This window comes from Artemia sp. Qi Xiang Cuo, chromosome 4, assembly GCF_049724085.1.
Source record: "Artemia sp. Qi Xiang Cuo chromosome 4, ASM4972408v1, whole genome shotgun sequence".
Lineage (NCBI taxonomy): Eukaryota > Metazoa > Arthropoda > Branchiopoda > Anostraca > Artemiidae > Artemia > Artemia sp. Qi Xiang Cuo.
In genome coordinates this window covers 30931160-30950542 of record NC_142797.1, presented here as the reverse complement: position 1 = coordinate 30950542, position 19383 = coordinate 30931160, and the positions used below count along the sequence as shown (strand labels likewise).

Sequence of the window (19383 nt, the reverse complement as noted above, 5' to 3'; positions counted from 1 at the left end):
TTTGTGCATATTAATCAAGGTATGGCAGGCCAAAAAGTTTTTTTTTTATAATAACAGGTAATATTAATTCATGGTAAAAAAAACAACTCGGGTTTGATAGATGTGGGGGGGATTAGTTGTACCCTACATCATTCCTTTTACTGGACAGGGCGAATATACATGATGATCAATTCTGTATGTGTGACCAGGCACGTACTCAATGTGAAGAGCTTTCAAATGTGTGCCCTTGATAAAAACACTTACGAATGTTGCCACATGTTTTTCAGATAATTCGCCATTTTTCTTTATTTTTACCCACAAAAAATATCAAGTCCTTCAAAAAAATTCTTAAGTGTATGCCTGTTAGCTACCATACAGAAGTTAATTTTTTTTCCGAAACGTATACTAGTTAATTTTTTTTTAAAGACGAATTATGCACAGGAGAGAGTTTAAAAGCTTTCAAGTACTGAACTGATATCGTAAAGCTGTTCAGTTTAAGCATTCCATATCGGTTATTTATAATTGTAAAAGACTAATTAGGTTTGTACTTTCACTTAATTACCATTTGTCACTTTACCAGAAGCAACCTTTATGTCTCTCAAAAAAGCAATTAAAACATCTAGTCTTTTATCTTTTTCATCTAAAACGATCTTGAATAAAATAAAATGCGTATCACAACCCTGTTTACTCAGCAATTAACTAGGAGTAATTAAACTAAAACTCCTTTGGTGTTTAGTTGAATAGAAAGTTGAAACTCATTGTTTTATCAACCGCTTTTGCTAATAGTATTATTTTCCAAGACCACCCGACCCAATTTAATTTTGTGTCATCTTCTCATCTTTTGTGTTTCATAAGTCAGGCTTGTCCGCCTGTAAAAAGGCCAACTGTTGTCCATTCATTCATAAGATAAAGGTGGCACATGATGGAACATAGAATAAGAAGCCAAGGCCTTAAACACTTTTGTTTGGGCAAAAATAGCGCTAACAGGTGTGGGGTTTTGTGCAAGCTACTTTGATACTCCCCAAATGAACCATTAACCTGAAATGGTCTTTTTGAATGAGTTAGATTACCCTTATAATTTTTGGAAAGGTTTTCTTCCTTTTCAGCTTAAAATGCATAACAATCATTTAGGGGTAGTAGGGCAGGAAAAGATAATCCTCTTTAGCCAGTACTCCATAGCATACAGGACACACCAAGGCTGTTTTAAATAACCTCATAGACCCAACCTCCTTTTGATTTAAAGACACACAAAATATCAAGACGGGTCAGCATTTTTTCTCTTTTTTTTTTCTTTTCGTTCGATTTTTTCAGCTATGTAACATAACGTTGCATTTCAGCTTAAGCAACATAACGTACGTATTGGTATTGTGCTACGTGAGAATGCGAAAAATCTGTCTTGATTGTCTTACAACTCATAAGAAACCTCTGAAAGTTCCATTCTTGATATTTCGGAACCCTTATTGCTTGATACAAATCTTAGACTCTGAGATTTAAAGTTCATAAAAGGATTCTCTCACGAAAAAAAAAGAAATATCCGCGAAAGACAAGTTACTAGATTAGGTTGCCAGCGGTATCTTCAACCTTGTACAAAGTGAACCATGGCTTGTGTTAACACGAAGTTAAAAAATAAATTGGTCAAATAAAGATGTATCTTCATTTTTCCCTTGGTAACAGATTGTTGGACGGTCATGGATGCATTAAGATGCTTCTTCTACAAACAATCTTTCCTATTAGTTCTTTTAGCCTGACTGGACCAGACAAAGTGCCACACGACACAAAAATCGACACATTCTGGTGCCATGTCCGATATTTGGGAGGCTTACTGGGCTAGTTAAACCTTTTAAAAATACTCTAGTTAAACAGATAGTTTTACTGCAAAATGAACTCAGTAGGTCTCTTTGGCATCGTGCCAGATATAGCGAAATCACAAGGGACTAAGTTTTATTATCTTCTAGACTGACGAATTTAAGACGTTGGAAAAAGATGGTTGTCAGTAATTGTCACGTGGTGATTCATTACGATGCATAAAACCACTCTTGTTCACTCCTTCCATTTGTGCCAGATCTGGTATGAGTAAATAATACTTTAGGAAGCAACCTCCAGGATCGGGGAGCCCAGAAGACTTTTTAAATGCTCTTTAGATAGCCTGTACCAGTAGAATTGTTTGAATTGAAGATGCATGCAGATGTGCGGATTTAGCCCTTTAACTTTGTTATATATATATATATATATATATATATATATATATATATATATATATATATATATATATATATATATATATATATATATATATATATATATATATATATATATATATATATATATATATATATATATATATATATATATATATATATATATATATATATATATATAATTTTATATATTTAACCTTTTCAATACTATTTTCATGCTCTTAAGAGTTACAGTTGGATTGGTTAATTAACTATCAAATTACGTTGTACCATTAGACAGGCACCCGCTTTTTGAAAGACTCATGAATTGGTTGACTAAAAGCCTATTTCATTAGTACGATTAACCGATCACTTTCAACGGACTTCATTTATGGAGGAGGTTGATACTTTTTAAGGAGGGGAGAGCTGCTTCTCCCTCAAAAAAAGAAAAGAAGTATGAAATTGTGTCCTTTCCCCAGCAACATGACAATGACAATTAAGCGGTTAAAGTAAAGAGTTACCTCTATTAAATTCAGATAGCCACCCTTATATATCGGGAAAATTATGTTTATATGAAACATTGAAAATAAACAGAAAATAAAATGGAAAAAAAAATAGTTTATAATGAATAGAAAGAGTAAATATAATAGATTGAAACAGACACAAATTACAATAAGGATAAGGGGGCTCTTTACCTCCCACCATTCGCAATATTAATGTCTTACATATAATTTATTAAAACACCATACTTTGATAGTTCGTTAGCAGTATGTAAAAAAAACTATTCTATTATCGTGATGATCTACAAAATATTTGAAATTGTCATTTGGTCACCTGCTTTATCGAAGTAAAATGTAGATTTTTTAACAATAAGTCTTACCGCAGATATTTTTGAAAATTTGTCCAAACGGCCATTGGGCATAGGGCGCAGGTAGCGAGTGGGGCTGGAGCAGAGCTTAGGAGGTTTGGCTCACCGCTAGTATAGGATAACCTTACCAAGGCTCCCTTAAGCCACTCTAACCCAAGTTACAAGGATTCTAAGCGGGGGAGGCGTTAGCAGATTGCCTACTGCACTAAACCTAGCATTTAATGAGTGAGAAGATCGAATAAAGTTATCACAATACAATAATTCAAAAGCCTCTTTGGCTCCAAAAAAGTACACCCGTGCATAGACGGCAAGAGGACGGAGCGATGGAGAAATCATTGCACCAATGGAAGAATGCATCCATAGAAACACCCATGGAAGACTTGCACCCATAGGAGGCTAGAGAATTTGCCTGTCTTTTTATAGGCTCCACCACCAACACTTAAATTTACTAATGCTCTTCCTGATCCCGACGCCAAAGCCCTTAACTCTCTTAATCATATGCGCGTAGAGTTTTCATATAACTTTTCAATGTCAACAAGTCTATTTAAAAGGTTTATGAAAACATATATCTATCCCTTGGAGAAATTCATCCCGTATGTTAGAAAGCAATACTAAGGCAATATATCTTTCTTGAAGGGGATTCCCACTGGTTGACAATTCCGAGGAAACATCATAGTTCTCTACTTTAGCAATTTTAAGGAGTGCTTGGATTTCAGAAACAACCAATTCACTTTATGGTTTAAAGCTCTTTATTTCTTTTAGTGCCTGTCAAAGTATGGCAATTCCATGAATGGTAATACTATAGCTTAATTAACATAGAAGGCATATCATGACTGCAGCGAAACATGGGCGCCCATAAGCTGAATTCCAGGGGGGGCAAACTTCGTCTAATTGCTACTTTTAATGCTATATAATAGAAATCTCAGAACAAAAATATAAAAATAAGGCAGCATCATTCAGCCAGGGAGGGGGCAAGAGCCCCCCCCCCCCCCATATGGGCGCCCATGCAGCGAAAGCTGCAACCTATAGTCAAGAACAAACCACGGTCCATTGTAATCAAAAATTGAAATAAAACGTTAAAAAAAACTGTCAAGGGAGAATAAAATGTCATTTGCAGGTGATTCAGGAATGGTAACTATTATCCCAAGCATGTCCTTAAGAAATCCACAATGGAAGCTGGTCATTGCATTATTAAATTTACTTAGATTATCCTATGAGTTCGGCGGGTAGCTAGCTACATAATCTTTGCAGCTTGTACCCTGGATGGATGAAGTAGCTGACACACAGAAGTTTAACTTAGTGCGCGTAATTGTACATTCCAATTAGTTTGGCTTTAAGTTTCTTTCAAGGTGGTTGTCCAGTGTCAACTCACAGCTTTTGAAACTAATTTGTCTCAGACGAGTTGCCGGAATCACCAATCGTGACAGAAAAACAAAAATCCCACCAACAACCTCCCCCAAAATCCAGCTCTAGTAAATTTGGGGACTCAGCCACCGCCAACAGATGAGTATGTCTTGTCTTTTGTAAATCATCTTCAAAGTGGAAATTCACGGTTTTTCGCCCTCGTGGATGTCCTCCAATGAGGTAGAAGGATAAATTTACACCTCTCGGACCTTCTTTGGCTATCAGAAGACCGCAAGGCATATAGAACCAATTTCGAAGAAAGACGATATTCATATATTTTTTTTTTTTTGCGATTTATGCTCCCCTTAAAGGAGTTTGAATGTTTTATGCCTATGATTGCTTCTGGTCTAGCCTTAATCCTCATTACAACTAACTGCAATCTGATGAAGCTTTCAAGCTCGCTTTCGAGTAAAATTTACTTATTTTAAGTCTTTGGTAGTTAGCACGCAGCAGGCCACGATGGGCTTTTTTGTCGTATCACGTCAAACTCAAACAAACTGACACCGATCATATTAGAAATTAAATAAAAAAAACAAGTTTTTTTTTAACTGAAAGTAAGGAACGACGTTAACACTTAAAACGAACAAAAATTATTCCTGATACGAAAGGGGCTGTCCCCTCCTTAACGCCTCGCTCTTTACTCTAAAGTTTTTTATTGTTTAAAAAAATAGAAGTGTGAGAAAGTCAAACTTTAGCGTAAAGAGCGAGGCGTTAAAGAGCCCTTTCATATAAGGAATAATTTCTGTTTGTTTTAAGTTTTAACGTCGTTCCTTACTTTCAGTTAAAAAAAACCTGTTTTTTTTATTTAATTTTTGAACGTTTTTGAATAAATGCAGGTTTGATCTTGGCTCACCGTACGTGAATAATTAAAACAAAATGTGCATATTAATTTACTTTTATTTGGTTAAATGGCTTTCTCGAAACTTGTTTAATTTTATTTACGAACGTTTTTATTACTAATAAATATAGCCTACTTAACTTACGAATTAAGTTACGTAACGAACTTCTATATTCATATATTTTTAACATGTATATTAGGGGGTTCGCCCCCTAGTCAATACCTTGCTCTATAAGCTAAATTTCGAATTTTGTTCCAGTTCTTTAAAAATGACCGCTTAATCACAAAGGCTGTTAATTAGAATAAACAGCTATTATGAAAGTACTAAAAAATCTTTGGCTTAAAGAGCGAGGTATTGACTAGGGGGAGATCCCAATCATATATGTAATATTTTCTGTTTGTTTAAAGTTTTGATGTTGCTGCTGTTGCAGCTGAAAAACTTGTCTTTTTATATTTAGTTTCTGATCTTTTTAAATAATGCTGGGAAGTCCGGCGTCCCCTTCATAGCAATGTCCCTTCCCCCATGAAAACTTCCTTCATGGAAAGATCCTCCCACATAACCCCCGACCAACCCCCCCCCTCCCTACCAGAAGAAATCTCCACTGAAAACGTCTGTATACTTCCCAATAACCAATACTATATGTTAACATTGGGTAAAATTCATAACTTTCAGCCCTCCCCCCGGGAAATTCGGAGTATTAAGTCATCATAAAAGACATACTTATAATATTTTCGAACATGCTGAACAAAATGGCTATCTCAAAATTTTGATCGGGTGACTTTGGGAAAAAAATGAGCGTGGGAGGGGACCTAGTTGCCCTTGATTTTTTTGGTCACTTAAAAAGGACACTAGAACTTTTAATTTCCATTCGAATGAGCCCTCCCACGATATTCTAGGACCACTGGGTCGATACGGTCACCCCTGGGGAAAAAAACACACAAAAAACAAATTCCTTTTGTTCTGGCAAACAAAGCAAAATTCCACATTTTTGTAGATAGGAGCTTGAAACCTCTACAATAGGGTTCTCTCATACGCTGAATATGATGGTGTGATTTTCATTAAGGTTCTATAGCTTTTAAGGGTTTCCCCCCTTTTTTCGAAAATCAGCCAAATTTTCGCAGGCGCGTAACTTTTGATGGGTAAGACTTATATATTTGTAGTCAGCATTAAAATCTAATTCTTTTGGTGTATCTATTTGTATCAAAATACCGCTTTCTAGAGTTTCGGTTATCAATTAGCCGGGTCGCTCCTTACTTACAGTTCGTTACCACGAACTGTTTGACTCCCTCTGAGGGAGATTGAAGCATATACTTGTTTAAAAATAACATAAATATTTCGTCGAAACATCTCTGGTGAAATTGATGTTGTGTAGTGAAACTAATACCCTTCTGTAAGAGGTCGAAATTTTTCTTTACTCTGGAATACCAGAATTACAAAATTGATAAATCGGTCAATTTTCCATCAATAAACATTTCCGTTGCCATCTATTGGTGCGACATTTGCAAATTAACCTAGTAAAAGGAATGGCTCTATACAAATTTTGAAGACTAAAACAAGTATACTGTTACGAACGAATAAATGAGAAGAGTACATTAGGTGGAAAATTTGAAATAAAAATATGTCTAGGTAAATATTTGGGCTTACTGACTGACTTCAGAAATTAACATAATCGTTGAAATTCCCCATTCTATACCCACGCGTGACTGGATCTCTGGAGTTTACATTGTTTTCATATTTTCTTAATTTCAAATTATACAAAATCATTTTTTCCTGAGTAGAAAATTCTTAATTACTAGCTATTGTTGTTTAGGGCTGATGTATCCCATGAGTTGCCTATTAAATCAGTATGTCTTTCTTTGCTTATAGACTTAGCAATTCCTACAATAATATTTATGCTTTTCTGGAGTTTTGAAAGTATTTAAATACTGTATTAAAAGTAATCGATATCACGACCTCTAAAGACTATTGAAAGCCGTATAAAAAGGTCAGCGTGAATTTTTATTAAAACACGGCATGAAACGTAAGTTTTGTTTCTGACCTCATCCCAATTTCCCAGGAATATGCTATTACAGATAAGATTTCCTTAGGCACTGTACAAGCGTTTCAGGGGTTAGGGACCAATTCAGGTAACTCGTGAATTACCAGCAGATTCGGTGCTTGTCTAGAATCGGGGTAGCCTACACACGAAAGAAAGACCGCGTCGAAATCTCAAAGCCGCTATTGATAAACAGGTTTGGGAGGTGTTGCTCACTTCGTGACAATGATTTAAACTTTAGTTTTTTGGGGTTTAGGGGGACTAAGCTTAGGTTAGTTTAGGCTACGTATTTAATATCTGCTATGCTTTACTCCCCCAAGAGCGGATCCAGGATTTTTTTTTTTCGGGGGGGGGGGGTACTAATTTTTGACTCAGTTTTCGACTAATTCTACTGATTTTTACCTAGGTTTTACTAATTTTCGACTTATTTTCGATTCGGTCAAAAATTTCTGGGGGGGGGGGGGTTCAAACCGGGTAACCCTCCCCCTGGATACGGCCTTGCCCCCCCCCCTAATGTGCAAATATGTAGCCCAAATTTGTTTCTAAACTATTATATTTTCATCCTATTTTGCTTTATTTCATTAGCATTAACGAAACTTCACTTCTCGCGTGTGTACCCAGATTGTAGACAAGTGCCGCAAATTCTTTATGAAAAGCGGCGAAGTACAAAGAAATAGATTAATATTTACTTTGATCACGTCGATGCAATGAAGAAAATATGTGTATTTTTAATGTATATTATATTGGCTCTATGGCATTCCCGGTCATATAGCCTTGCTAGGGTGGGGTGTATTTATTGCTTTGATATTTTTGTTGAATTAATAAATCTTGTCTTATCTCTGGTTAAAGTTTTTTAGTAATGAAAATATAAGCAATATCGACTAACGTAAATTAGGAAGTTTTTTCACGAAACTGGCTTGCTAAAAATGTATTTTTTAAATTTTCAGCTATGAATACCCTAGGTTGACTCTTCCCTAGGAGTTCAAAACGGACGTCTATTGCATTTAAAGTCGACGCTCTAACTTTTAAAACCAGGATAGCACACGCGTTGTTTTCGTAGGTCACATACATTTAATAATCAAGGGTTTCAATCACAAGAAGGCTGCAGTTTCAATATAGGAGTGAGGTGGAGCCTACTAAATGAGAACTATAGACCTTCAGTTAAAAGTTTTAGAACTTTGCCCTATTTAAGTAAAAATTGCTTGTTTGTGACAGAAATTGGCACTTTATTGTGGCAATATCTTTTCCTGATTTAAAACAAAGCGAAAGAAATTGTAACTTCACTCCCAATGAAACGTATCATGGTAGTCTACCATCTCTAGGTAGATACGATCACACCATGTGAAAAAGAAGAAAAAGAAATAGAGAGAGAAAAAGAAATAGAGAGGATGGGGGAGTGTAACTCTTCACTCAATGATAATTGACTGCGGCAAGTGAATATGATATCTCTGAATTCATAGTCTCCAGCTCTTTTGCCCTATTTTGCCTAAAATTGATGTTTTGCGCCACGAAATGGCAGAAAACACACTGATAAATCGATTTGACATCTCAGAATTCGCACTCTCCGGCTTTTTGGTCCTATTTTTCTGCATGAAATGGCAGAGAAAAGAACTTTGTTATGGCGCAATTTACTTCCTTAGTTAAAAGCTATAATAGACATTTCTATTCAAAGGAGTCTTCCTTGATATTCTAGGACCGTTTGTTCATTTCGATCACCCCTGGTTAAAAGAAAAAAAGAGACTTATGAGCGCTACCCACATAAAATATGATTCTCGTTGTTATTCAAGGTGAGGGACTGTAGTATCAGTGCTACCCACACAAAATATGATTTTCGTTGTTATTCAAGGTGAGGGGATGTAAACATCCAGTGCAAGGTTCTCAAAATTTTCAAGGATGCACTATATAGTTTGATTTAGCGTCATACTTGAGGGACTTCAGACCCATCTTCGAAGTTTTCAAAAATTACTTTTTGGAATTACGAATTACTGTTTAGTTAAATCTAAAAAAGATGCTGGAGTATTCCAAATAAATATCAGTTCGAAATAATATAAAAATTCTTTAAAAATTCAGTTTTTTAATTATTGATTACCATGGATGGTTGTCCATCTTTTAGTTGGTTCCACCTGCTACTGTAACTACGATAAGTATTCTGGAGTTAAAGACCAATTTCCATAACTGTTGCTGCTTTTATAAACTGAATTTTAGACGTTTGAAATGCAGCAGAAAATATTTTCTAATTATTATCGTGTCAATTTAATGGAAACGAAGCAAGAAGCTAAAAATGATCACGAATCCAATTTAATTCTTCAAGTTTGAACCAGTCTCAACTCTTTTTTGTGGTGATTTAGTTGATTGAGTTGCAACATTAATGCAGTCAATCATCGAACAATGTAAATTGGGCGTTTATTTGCGCTCGGGTATTATTGGATACCAAAATTTTCCCGGTAAACCTGTGCAGTGATAAGATACAGATTTTACCTCTGAATCATCAGCTATGATTTCTGCTTGAAGAATGTTTGAGGTTGACGCTTGCAAATCATTGCCTTAAATGTCTTGACTAGCTGTGGATTGCCCTGCCTAGCTTGATACGACCTTAACTTTGTCACTTTAAAATTGTTCTTTTATGTTAACTCGCTTTTTTAACTCAACAGCTTGTTTGTCATATAAATTTGTTAAAATTTGGTGCAGTTTTTCGACCATTTTCAAATGTTCAGTTACTTCCAAATTATATCAGTAGGCTATGTGCACTTTCAATAACAGTGGAACAATGCAACGCCCAAATTCCCCCTCTTGTATGCTCCTCCTCGTATAAATAAAGCAAGATTCACGGGTGGTTGGGTTCAGTAATACGTACAAAACAAATATCAGTATACAAGGCTAGACAGCGCCGCGGTAAGAACTCTTACCTGCGGCCAGGAGCGTCCCGAGGCTCATTTCATTGGAGGGGCGTTCTTCATAAATTTTACCGAATCGCTACGTAATAAATGCCGAATTTTCTGCAGAAATCAAGAATTTTGCTAAGTTTCTGCCGAAATTTTTACCCTTGGTGAAAATTTTATGCTTAAAAAGTAGGGAGGGGGCGCATCCCTCGCTGCCCCCTCCCCCCTCGGGACGCACCTGCTTCTGGCCGTGTTAACTTTGGTTTGAATCTTGGATAAGACAAATTTTTTTTTGTAGACGAGACTAAAGACTTTTTATTCTTAGAGAAGACTGAAGAGTCAAAACTAATTCCTAAAAATACATCGTTTTTTTTTAAACTCGGTTTCAAAATGGAATAAAAAATGGATTTTTTTTATCGAGAATCTATAAACATAAGTAAAAACGAGGGGTACACAACGGATTAGGCTTTACAGAACTTGGTCTTTTTAATTCATTTTCCTCAACTCACCAGCTTTTTTCCTTTACACATTTATAACTTACATTATTTTGATATTTCTGCTATGTAAAGCTTAATCCGTTTTCAACCCCTCGTTTTCATCTATATTTAAAGCTTCTCAAGAAAAAATTTTTTTGTTTTTTCGGAAATCGGAATTCAGAAATTTTCCGAGTTGTTGGGTGTTTGCTTATGCGATGAGATACAGATTCTTTTTTTATATAAGTTTTAGCTACAGATTCGGACATACTGCCTCGTTATGATGCTTTTGGTCCAATTCCCGTCCTTAAAACATAATCAGTTTCACAATGAAAAAAATTAACGCGTACCGTAAAAACGTTGTTGCCACTTTTTAGTGCTAATTTTTATTTTTAGAGAATATACTTGTGGTTGGCTACTAAAAAGCCAGTCTGGCTTTTTCTGCTGTCTTTTAGATTTTACCGTTAAAACCTGGGATAATGTACGTTTTGCACTTGTTGAGATAGGCTTCAAAAAGATCAGCTAATATATAACAATATTGTACAGCATAGCGTGTTTCATATTTCTATTTCCCGAGTCAAACTTCCATTAGTAAAGAGCAAATTCAATTAGATTCTCGAATAGCAAAAACTCAAATGATAGTTTTGAAAATAAAGAGAGGCTATTTAAGCGAAGCACCGTGAAAAAAAAAATCAGGTTTTATTGAAACACTTCTTGGTGTTCTTTTCAAAATGTGGGTAATAATGGCTTGTTATTGCGAAAGATATTGTAGACAATTGCAATCAATGTGCCTTTTTAAAGGTTTTAGGGTAGCTACGTGAATCTAGAAAGAACTTTGTTTAGGGGTGGATCAGAATCAACAGTGGTTATTTAAAAGGCGTCATTAGACATTTTTGTCAAATCGCAATTAAACCCGCTCGATCAAACTAAGCTTGACCTATTGTATTGATTGTTATAATTATTACCCTACACAAGATTTTTGTTATTTTTTTTTCAAATTTACGCTTTACTTGTATGGTAAGATATTTTACGTTTTACCTGACTTTTACAAACAGTTCACAATTGGAACTTGATTTCAAATTCATTTTTTCCCGTTTCTTGAAGTCCTGGAGAAAATCTTCCTCGCCCAAAAGACTCTTGACGATTCATTTTTGTAACATTGAAAGGGATCTCTAGGCTTTGCAACTCAAACTTACACGGCTCGCAACTTAAAGCTTCAAGAATTAGCGCAACCAAAAAACGGCCTTGGTTTTTTCGAAATGAAAACCAATGATTAGACAGCCTTAGGAAAAGAATATTTGTAAAAAATTATTATTTAAACTTAATTAAATAAAAAAATGTTTTTCAACAGAAAGTAAGCAGCAACACTAAAACTTAAAACGAACAAAAATTATTATGTATATAAGGGGGATTGCCTCTTCCTCAGCACCTCGCTTTTGACGCTAAGGTTTTACAGATTTTAAATAAAGTTACTTATTGTTCTAACTAAACGACACTTGTGTTTCAGGAGTCGTATTTAAAGAACTGGGACAAAATTTCAAGTTTAGCATAAAGAGCGAGGTGCTGAGGAGGGGGAAGCCCCCTTATATACGTAATAATGTCTGTTTGTTTTAAGTTTTAATGTTGCTCCTTACTTTCAGTTGAAAAGACTTGTTTTTTTATTTAATTATTGATCGTTTCTTAAATAACGCCAGGACATCTGGCTCCACCTCCATGGAAAAATCACACTCCTCACAGAAATATCCTCTGTACATTTCAATCTTGGTTTCATACCACGGACAATTACCCTTAACATCTCCACGCGTAAAATTAAATCGGTAAAGAGAAAGCGAAACATACAATTTTTTTCTTCGATTAAAAAGGGAACTAGGAATTTTTAATTCCGTTAGAATGAGCCCTTCCTCGACCTTCTAGGCCCACCGGGTCGATACGATCACCCCTGGAAAAAAAAACAAAAAAAAAACAAATAAACACGCATTCGTGATCTTTCTTCAGGTAAAAACGACAGAATTCCACATTTTTGCAGATAGGAGCTTCAAACCTCTACATTAGGGTTCTTTGATATACTGAATTTGATGGTGGGATTTTCATTAAAATTCTATGATTTCTAGTGGGGCTTTCCCCCTTTTTTTGAAAGTCAGACAAATTTACTCGGGCTCTTAGCTTTGGATGGTTACAATTAAACTTAATGAAATTTATATATTTGGAATCAGCAAAACAAGCAAATTCTTTTGATGTATCTATTGGTATCAAAATTGCGTTTTTTAGAGTTTCGGTTACTATTGAGCCGGGTCGCTTCTTACCTACAATTCGTTACCACGAACTGTTTCATCCCTACGCAAAAATGGACTTTCCTCGATCTTCAGGGTTTCTGTTTGGCAGTAACTTTCTGTTTGGGGTTTGGACAGTAGAAATTCCAATGGGACAGTTTTGAATAAGTTCTGACACCTTTTTCGGGGGTTTTCAGGCTATCTTTCGAATTCCTATTAATTTGTTTCCGCAACAAACTTTTAGCATTAACATTAATCGAAATTACAGTTACCACTGCTGAATCTGCTTCAACGGCAGTTTTTTCTCATATGACTGTTTTTTTTTTCAATGAGCGTTTTTAAATTTTTCGTTACTATGGGCCGTGGTTCGTTCTTTAATAGGTTGCAGCGATCGCTGCAAACATGATGGGAAAGAAAATAGGCGAGAGAATTGAATCATCGGCTCTTAGGAATCAAGATCTAACAGTACCAGACAGATTGGCGTTACCAATCTAATAATAAAAAAAAAATTAAAGTCTCTACAATACTAATGCTATGAGTAATATAGTACAATAGAGAACAAATTTACCGCATATACCACTTTTAGACTAGAGGAGTTAACCTTTAGATTGCCTCAATCGTTCTTTTCTTGGAATTAGCTTGATTCTCGAGCCTTATGTTTGTCAGTCTTTTGCAAATGCATTGCCTTCTCTAAGCATTGATGAAAACAAACAACATCTTGAAGGGTCTACTTCTGCAGTTCCCCAATTTAAATATATATATATATATATATATATATATATATATATATATATATATATATATATATATATATATATATATATATATATATATATATATATATATATATATATATATATATATATATATATATATATATATATATATATATATATATATATATATATATATATATATATATATATATATATATATATATTAAATATATATATATACATATTAATTATTATTTAGAGCTCACGGAATTCAATTTAAAAGCAGAGAACAACTGTCAATTATTATTATCTCAATACCAGTGGTAGATCCAGGGGGTGAGGGGGTGCGCCCCCCAGCGTAGTTTAAAGTAGTGTGATTTACTTAATTAACGCAAGTTTGCGTTAATTTAGCTTGCTCATAACACAATTTTATCGGATAAACCTATTCCCCCCCCCCCAAAAAAAAAATCCTGGATCCACCCTTGCTCAATACATATAGGCTAATCATGCAAAGCGAAAAAAGGAAATAAAAAAAAAGAAAATAATGAGAACCAAAGTAGTCTGAGGTAACCAAAGATCCTACGGAACGTTCCTTTGGTTACCTCTGCTCTACGCTGCCGCTCGGACGGTTGTCAAATTTATTCTATTTTCTGTTTGAAAAGTTTCCAGTTTAGAAATATCTTAATTGAGGATATATCGGGTAGAAATAGGAACTTTTTGTCAGAAAACAAATCCTTTTAGTGCGGAATAGGTAGAATGGATCGTTCCCCGTCAATAATGTTCCATTAATTAATAATTTTCCGTATCTCCCTTAATTTTTCTCTCCACTTTTCCTCCTCGTCTATCTTTTCGTAAACTTTGCATGACAATGAACTTCTCAAATTTTGCATGATTATAACTATACTTAAAACAATTCATGCTTTTCGCCACATAATTATTTGTACCGTATTACGGAAGATCACTGTAGTAGGCCTACTCTTAAGGTTTTATTGCTAAAGCACAGTTTTAAACTGTAATTATTTAGATTTGTATTACATTTCAACAATCCCACAATTAGTTTATAATAATTGCTTCGTCAATAATGAAAAGTGAATTGGATTAATAAATGCAATAATAAAGAGGTGTAACCAACGGGTTCTTGGAGTATAAACCCTCCGTTGCTGAAACAACATTAAATAAAGAAAATGGAGATAAAGCTGTTACATTCATCTTTAAGTACTTTAAGCAATTTGCCTATTTTATAAATATTTGTTACGATTCTCAAAGATTATATGGTACTTGTGCATTATATCCAACACAGCGCTATAGACTGTACAATGAAATACTAATAGAAACTGTCAAGCGGGTATTTGCAAGAGATAAATTGATCGCAAAGCGTGGTTTCTTATTGGGTTTACTATATTTAAACTGTTGTTCTTTAGGGTTTAGGGGGGGGGGTGCCTAGGTTAGGTTAGGTATTTAATATATGCTATATTTTAACCCCTGCCCATCCCCTAATGTGTAAATATATAGTCCAAATTTGTTTCTAAACTATTATATATTCGTCCTATTTTATTTGATTTCGTTAGCATTAACCTTGATTTCTTTCGTTTGTTGGACATAATGCACAGTTACCAATTATATTATTTAACTTCAAAAGCGTAGGACAAAAACAACAACAAAAACGAAGAAAATGATTAAGAAAAATAAAGCAAAAGTGATTTTCAGCCATTGAATTAAGCGAAAAGATAAATATCGGGTAAACGGTAACCGTTTAACCGATAAACGATAAATATCGGTAAATAAACGGATAAACGATAAATGTCGGTTAAACGGTATCGGTAAATATCGGTTATCAGTAAAATATAAATATCGGTAAGACTTCCGATAAACCCTCCTCAGTACAAAAGAAAAAAACTAACCATTTCAAGTTACCCCAACAGAAAAAACAAAACTACTGACAAAAAAAACAAGCCACGAGTCATAGATCATTCAAAAATTTGATCGGGTATAAATTCTTTCCGTATATATAATCTTGTATAGCCAGTGGGTTCTCAGAATGTACTTTCCAAAGCCCCCCCCCCCACTGGTACCCAAGACGTTGCGGTAGCAAAAATAACATTCATGTGCATAGTTTAAGCTAATAAATAAATTAATGATAAATGAATAGCTAATAATAAATGAATAGCAAACAAATAGCGCTTATAATAGCGAACAAATTTGAGAATTTAATAGTATATTTAAACAGCGGTCAATTCATGGAAACTTTTTTTGCGAGGGGGGGTGGTGGCAAAATGTATTTTGCCAGTATCTAATATTTATCAGTATCTATGAGGGATTTGTCGTTTTTCAGTTTTTTTTACGGAAGTACCAAAAAAGGCGTTTATCAGTGAAAATACTTTAAAAAAAGTACTTTTCAAAATCTAGGGAGGAATATAGGTGGAACAGGCACCCCTGTCTCTCCCCTCGGAATGGACACAATTGCACTTAGAAAGTTTGCTCCATTACAATTGTAAGCATCTTACAGTTGTAAGATACTCGTAACTGTAAGTAGGCTACATGTATCTTATCATTGTAAGCAAGGGTCTATAACAATTTCGGATATAGAAAGTAAGTCAAGCTCTATAGGGACAGAATCAGTGATTATCCACTTTTGACATTATTTCCAGCGTATTGACCAGCACAGAGGGATTCAGCTAAATTGGGACAGAAATCCTGGGTTTTAGACCCTCCACAAAATGTGAAAAATTTAAGATAAATAATGAGAATTGATCTGATAACGGGTATATAAAGGCATGTTTCAGCTGTGCGCATAGGCACATACGCAGACAATTATTTATTTTGCTAACAAATTCGCCAGAACTGTAAAAAAAATAATGGTATATGCTGTGAAACAAGTCGCGAGAATCGGAGGTTTTGAGGACGTCAAGCTGTGAAAGCTTCTCCAGTGTACTTTGCTACCCGCTTCTGCAATGTATTGGCCCCTTTCAGAACTTACTCTTAGGTAGGACCCTCGATTTGAGCCGGTAGGGTTTTTTGAACACTTTCTTGACAAATTTCAAAAAGATACAAAATAGCAAGAGAAAATGGAATAGCCTTCGATCGAATTTTTCTCCCTTGTGTGCAAAGATTCCCGAGCAAATTATAAAAAACATTAGCCAATATAAGAGGGTTCTTTGGGATGGGTACCGTTATAAGGCAAGGCAGGGTAAGGAGGGGGGGGGGTAAAATAAGTGTAACTTTTTCAAGTTGGAGGTCTCGAAAACAATTTATATTGTCAACCAGGCAATAGTCAAAGAGATGTTCTCTGCAGTTGCCCCCCCCCCCCGAAAAAATCTGAATCCTACTTACCCTTTGATCAGGGACGTAATTTTCTATGGAGCAGGGGGGTAATAGCCTGTCATACACCAGTTTCACCCCCTCCCCCCCCCCCACCAGCTGAAATTCAACATGTTCAAAAATCTTGTCAAACTAAGATAGGCCTACATAAATCAAGCATCCACAGAAACAGATCAGTTATCCTTAGTACACTTTTGCCTTTATCGGCTCCAAGTCCCCCCCCCCCAGGATTTTGACGAAATTGCACCCCAGCCTTTGCTAAAGAAAACTTTGGGGTGGAATTATTCTGCAAGCTATGGATAGATAGGCTACTCCTATCCTGAGCAAGTAGAAGTAAAAGTAGAAAGTAAACTTACCACTAGTATCTCCACCGTTTCCTTCAAAAGTCTTAGAAGTCATTTGAAAAAGTGCATCTAAAGGGGATCCATCTTTTCCTACTTTTTCCTTAGCATTATTTTGTGACTTTAACTTTTCATTTGATAGAGCAGGGCTTGCAGAAGCATTGCTTGAACTGTCTTCTGTTTCTTCTCGCTCTTCATGTGAGCTAGAAGGGGACCAGGCTGAGACTCTTGAGGGGTGAGGTGCCGTTTGAGGCATTTGTGGGAGTTGAAAGGGCACAAGACCTGCCAATGCTGCTGCTGCAAAGGGATGCATAAAGGGAATCTGATTTCGCAAAATTTGCTGTTGATGTATCATAGTTTGGTAAGCAGCAGCCTGTGGTAAGTCCCAAGGCCGAACGATTTTTGCATGCTGTTGTGCTTGCATGCTTCTTTGCAGCAAGTCTTGGCGAAGGGTAATTGAAGGCTTTATTGAAGCTATTTCTTCCTGATTGGTTTCTTTATGTCCCAGAATGTCTAAGATGGAAAAGGACCTGACCCCACTTTTTGGTTTATCATCCTCACTGAATTCACTTCCCTGTGTTGTCGAGGGTCTTGGGGTAGGGCAACCCACACTAATATCATCGTCACTTTCAGACATTTCTTGCTTAACCTCTCTACGAACATGAGAACCCGAAGCTACTCCCATCATATTCACTAGATTTATTACTTGGAAAACAAACTGAAGTGATCTAACTAGAACCTCGTTGAATCACTTTGTTCCGACAGCGCACACATATCTCCGCCCTCCGTTTCTCATATTCGATTGGTTAAACTTTGGCAGCCATTATTTATCAAAGTAAAGCCGCTCCAATCAGAATCAAGCAAATGACAAAACGCTATAATTACTCCATTGCGGTGTGGTCTAAGCAAGCGTAGCTAATCAGAGTATAGTTAATAAACAACAGCATGCTTGAAGCCAAAAAGAAGAAAAAAGTAGAGCGCTGCGCTTTAAACTTTTGAATAATAACATGACAATACTATGATCCCTTCAATTACCCGGCAGACCTCATTAGAAAGTTGGCTCGATTTCAATTTTAAATAATTATAATAATTACCTTTTGATAAATCATAGCAACAATCAGTTTTGTTTATATGTAAATTTTTCTTATGCTTTTTAAATACATCTAACTGATGAATTGCTAAGACCGATAGCTGGGTACATTTATAATACTGAGTCTTCCCATAATGGCATAAACTCTGGGAGGGTTTGTGGTGCTCTAAAATATTATTGTATGGTTGGTACTTATATTATATCGCCAACACTTAAGAAGTAAAGCTAGGTTAATCCTAATGAAAAATACCAAAACATGACAGAAATATAATACTTTAGAAACAAATTTGGGCCATGTATTTGCCCATTAGGGGGTGGGTGGGGCAACCTAATCCCCAACCCCCTTAATGTGCAAACATAACCCAAATTATATAATTCCAATGTATTCTGTCACCCGCCACTTGTTTTCCACTGAGCGTGAGCTAATTGTTTATTGATACAGACAGATAAAACCGGTTTGTTCTCGAGCTTTACGCAGCGTAAACTGGAGTGTTGCCGGTATAATGCATAAGAACCGCATGGATGCATAAGATGCATAGGAACTCGCCAGGAAAAAATTCTAACCCTCTCTTTCTCTCTTACTAGCTCTCTTCAAACTCTCAAGAACTCTCTTTTTGAAAACACACTCAGGCGAGTCGTTGATAAGAGGCCTGGAATTGGAGCTATTGAGAAAGAAACATTGTAAGAAAATAATTTCTATTTCATAATATACAGGAAAATTCTAGATCACACATTTTGAATACACTTCCACTATACTTAAGGATCTCTTCCCCCCTATTTGCGAATAATGAACCCAAATTATATATCTCCCAAGCATTTTGCCATGCGTCACTCTGGTTTCAACCCGTGTTATCTACCTGTAAATTGAATCAATGCTGACGAAATGAAGAAAAGGAAAAATACACGGGATTATATACTTAGGGCTGCGGAACTAGCACATTAGTTGGGGGAGGGGGTAAAGTATAGAGGAAGCGCCTTCAAAATGCGTTAATTA

At 35.6% G+C, this 19383-nt stretch overlaps 1 protein-coding gene across 1 annotated transcript in view; it reads right to left on the bottom strand.

The window, feature by feature from the left end:
- LOC148952993 (uncharacterized) overlaps positions 1-17987 on the bottom strand; it is a 68308-nt gene extending 50321 nt beyond the window's left edge. Inside the window, exon 1 of the mRNA XM_089087493.1 lies at positions 17315-17987. Coding sequence (XP_088943619.1) covers positions 17315-17987 — 673 coding nt within the window. The remainder of the gene's footprint in view (positions 1-17314) is intronic.
- Between the last annotated feature and the right edge of the window lie 1396 nt (positions 17988-19383).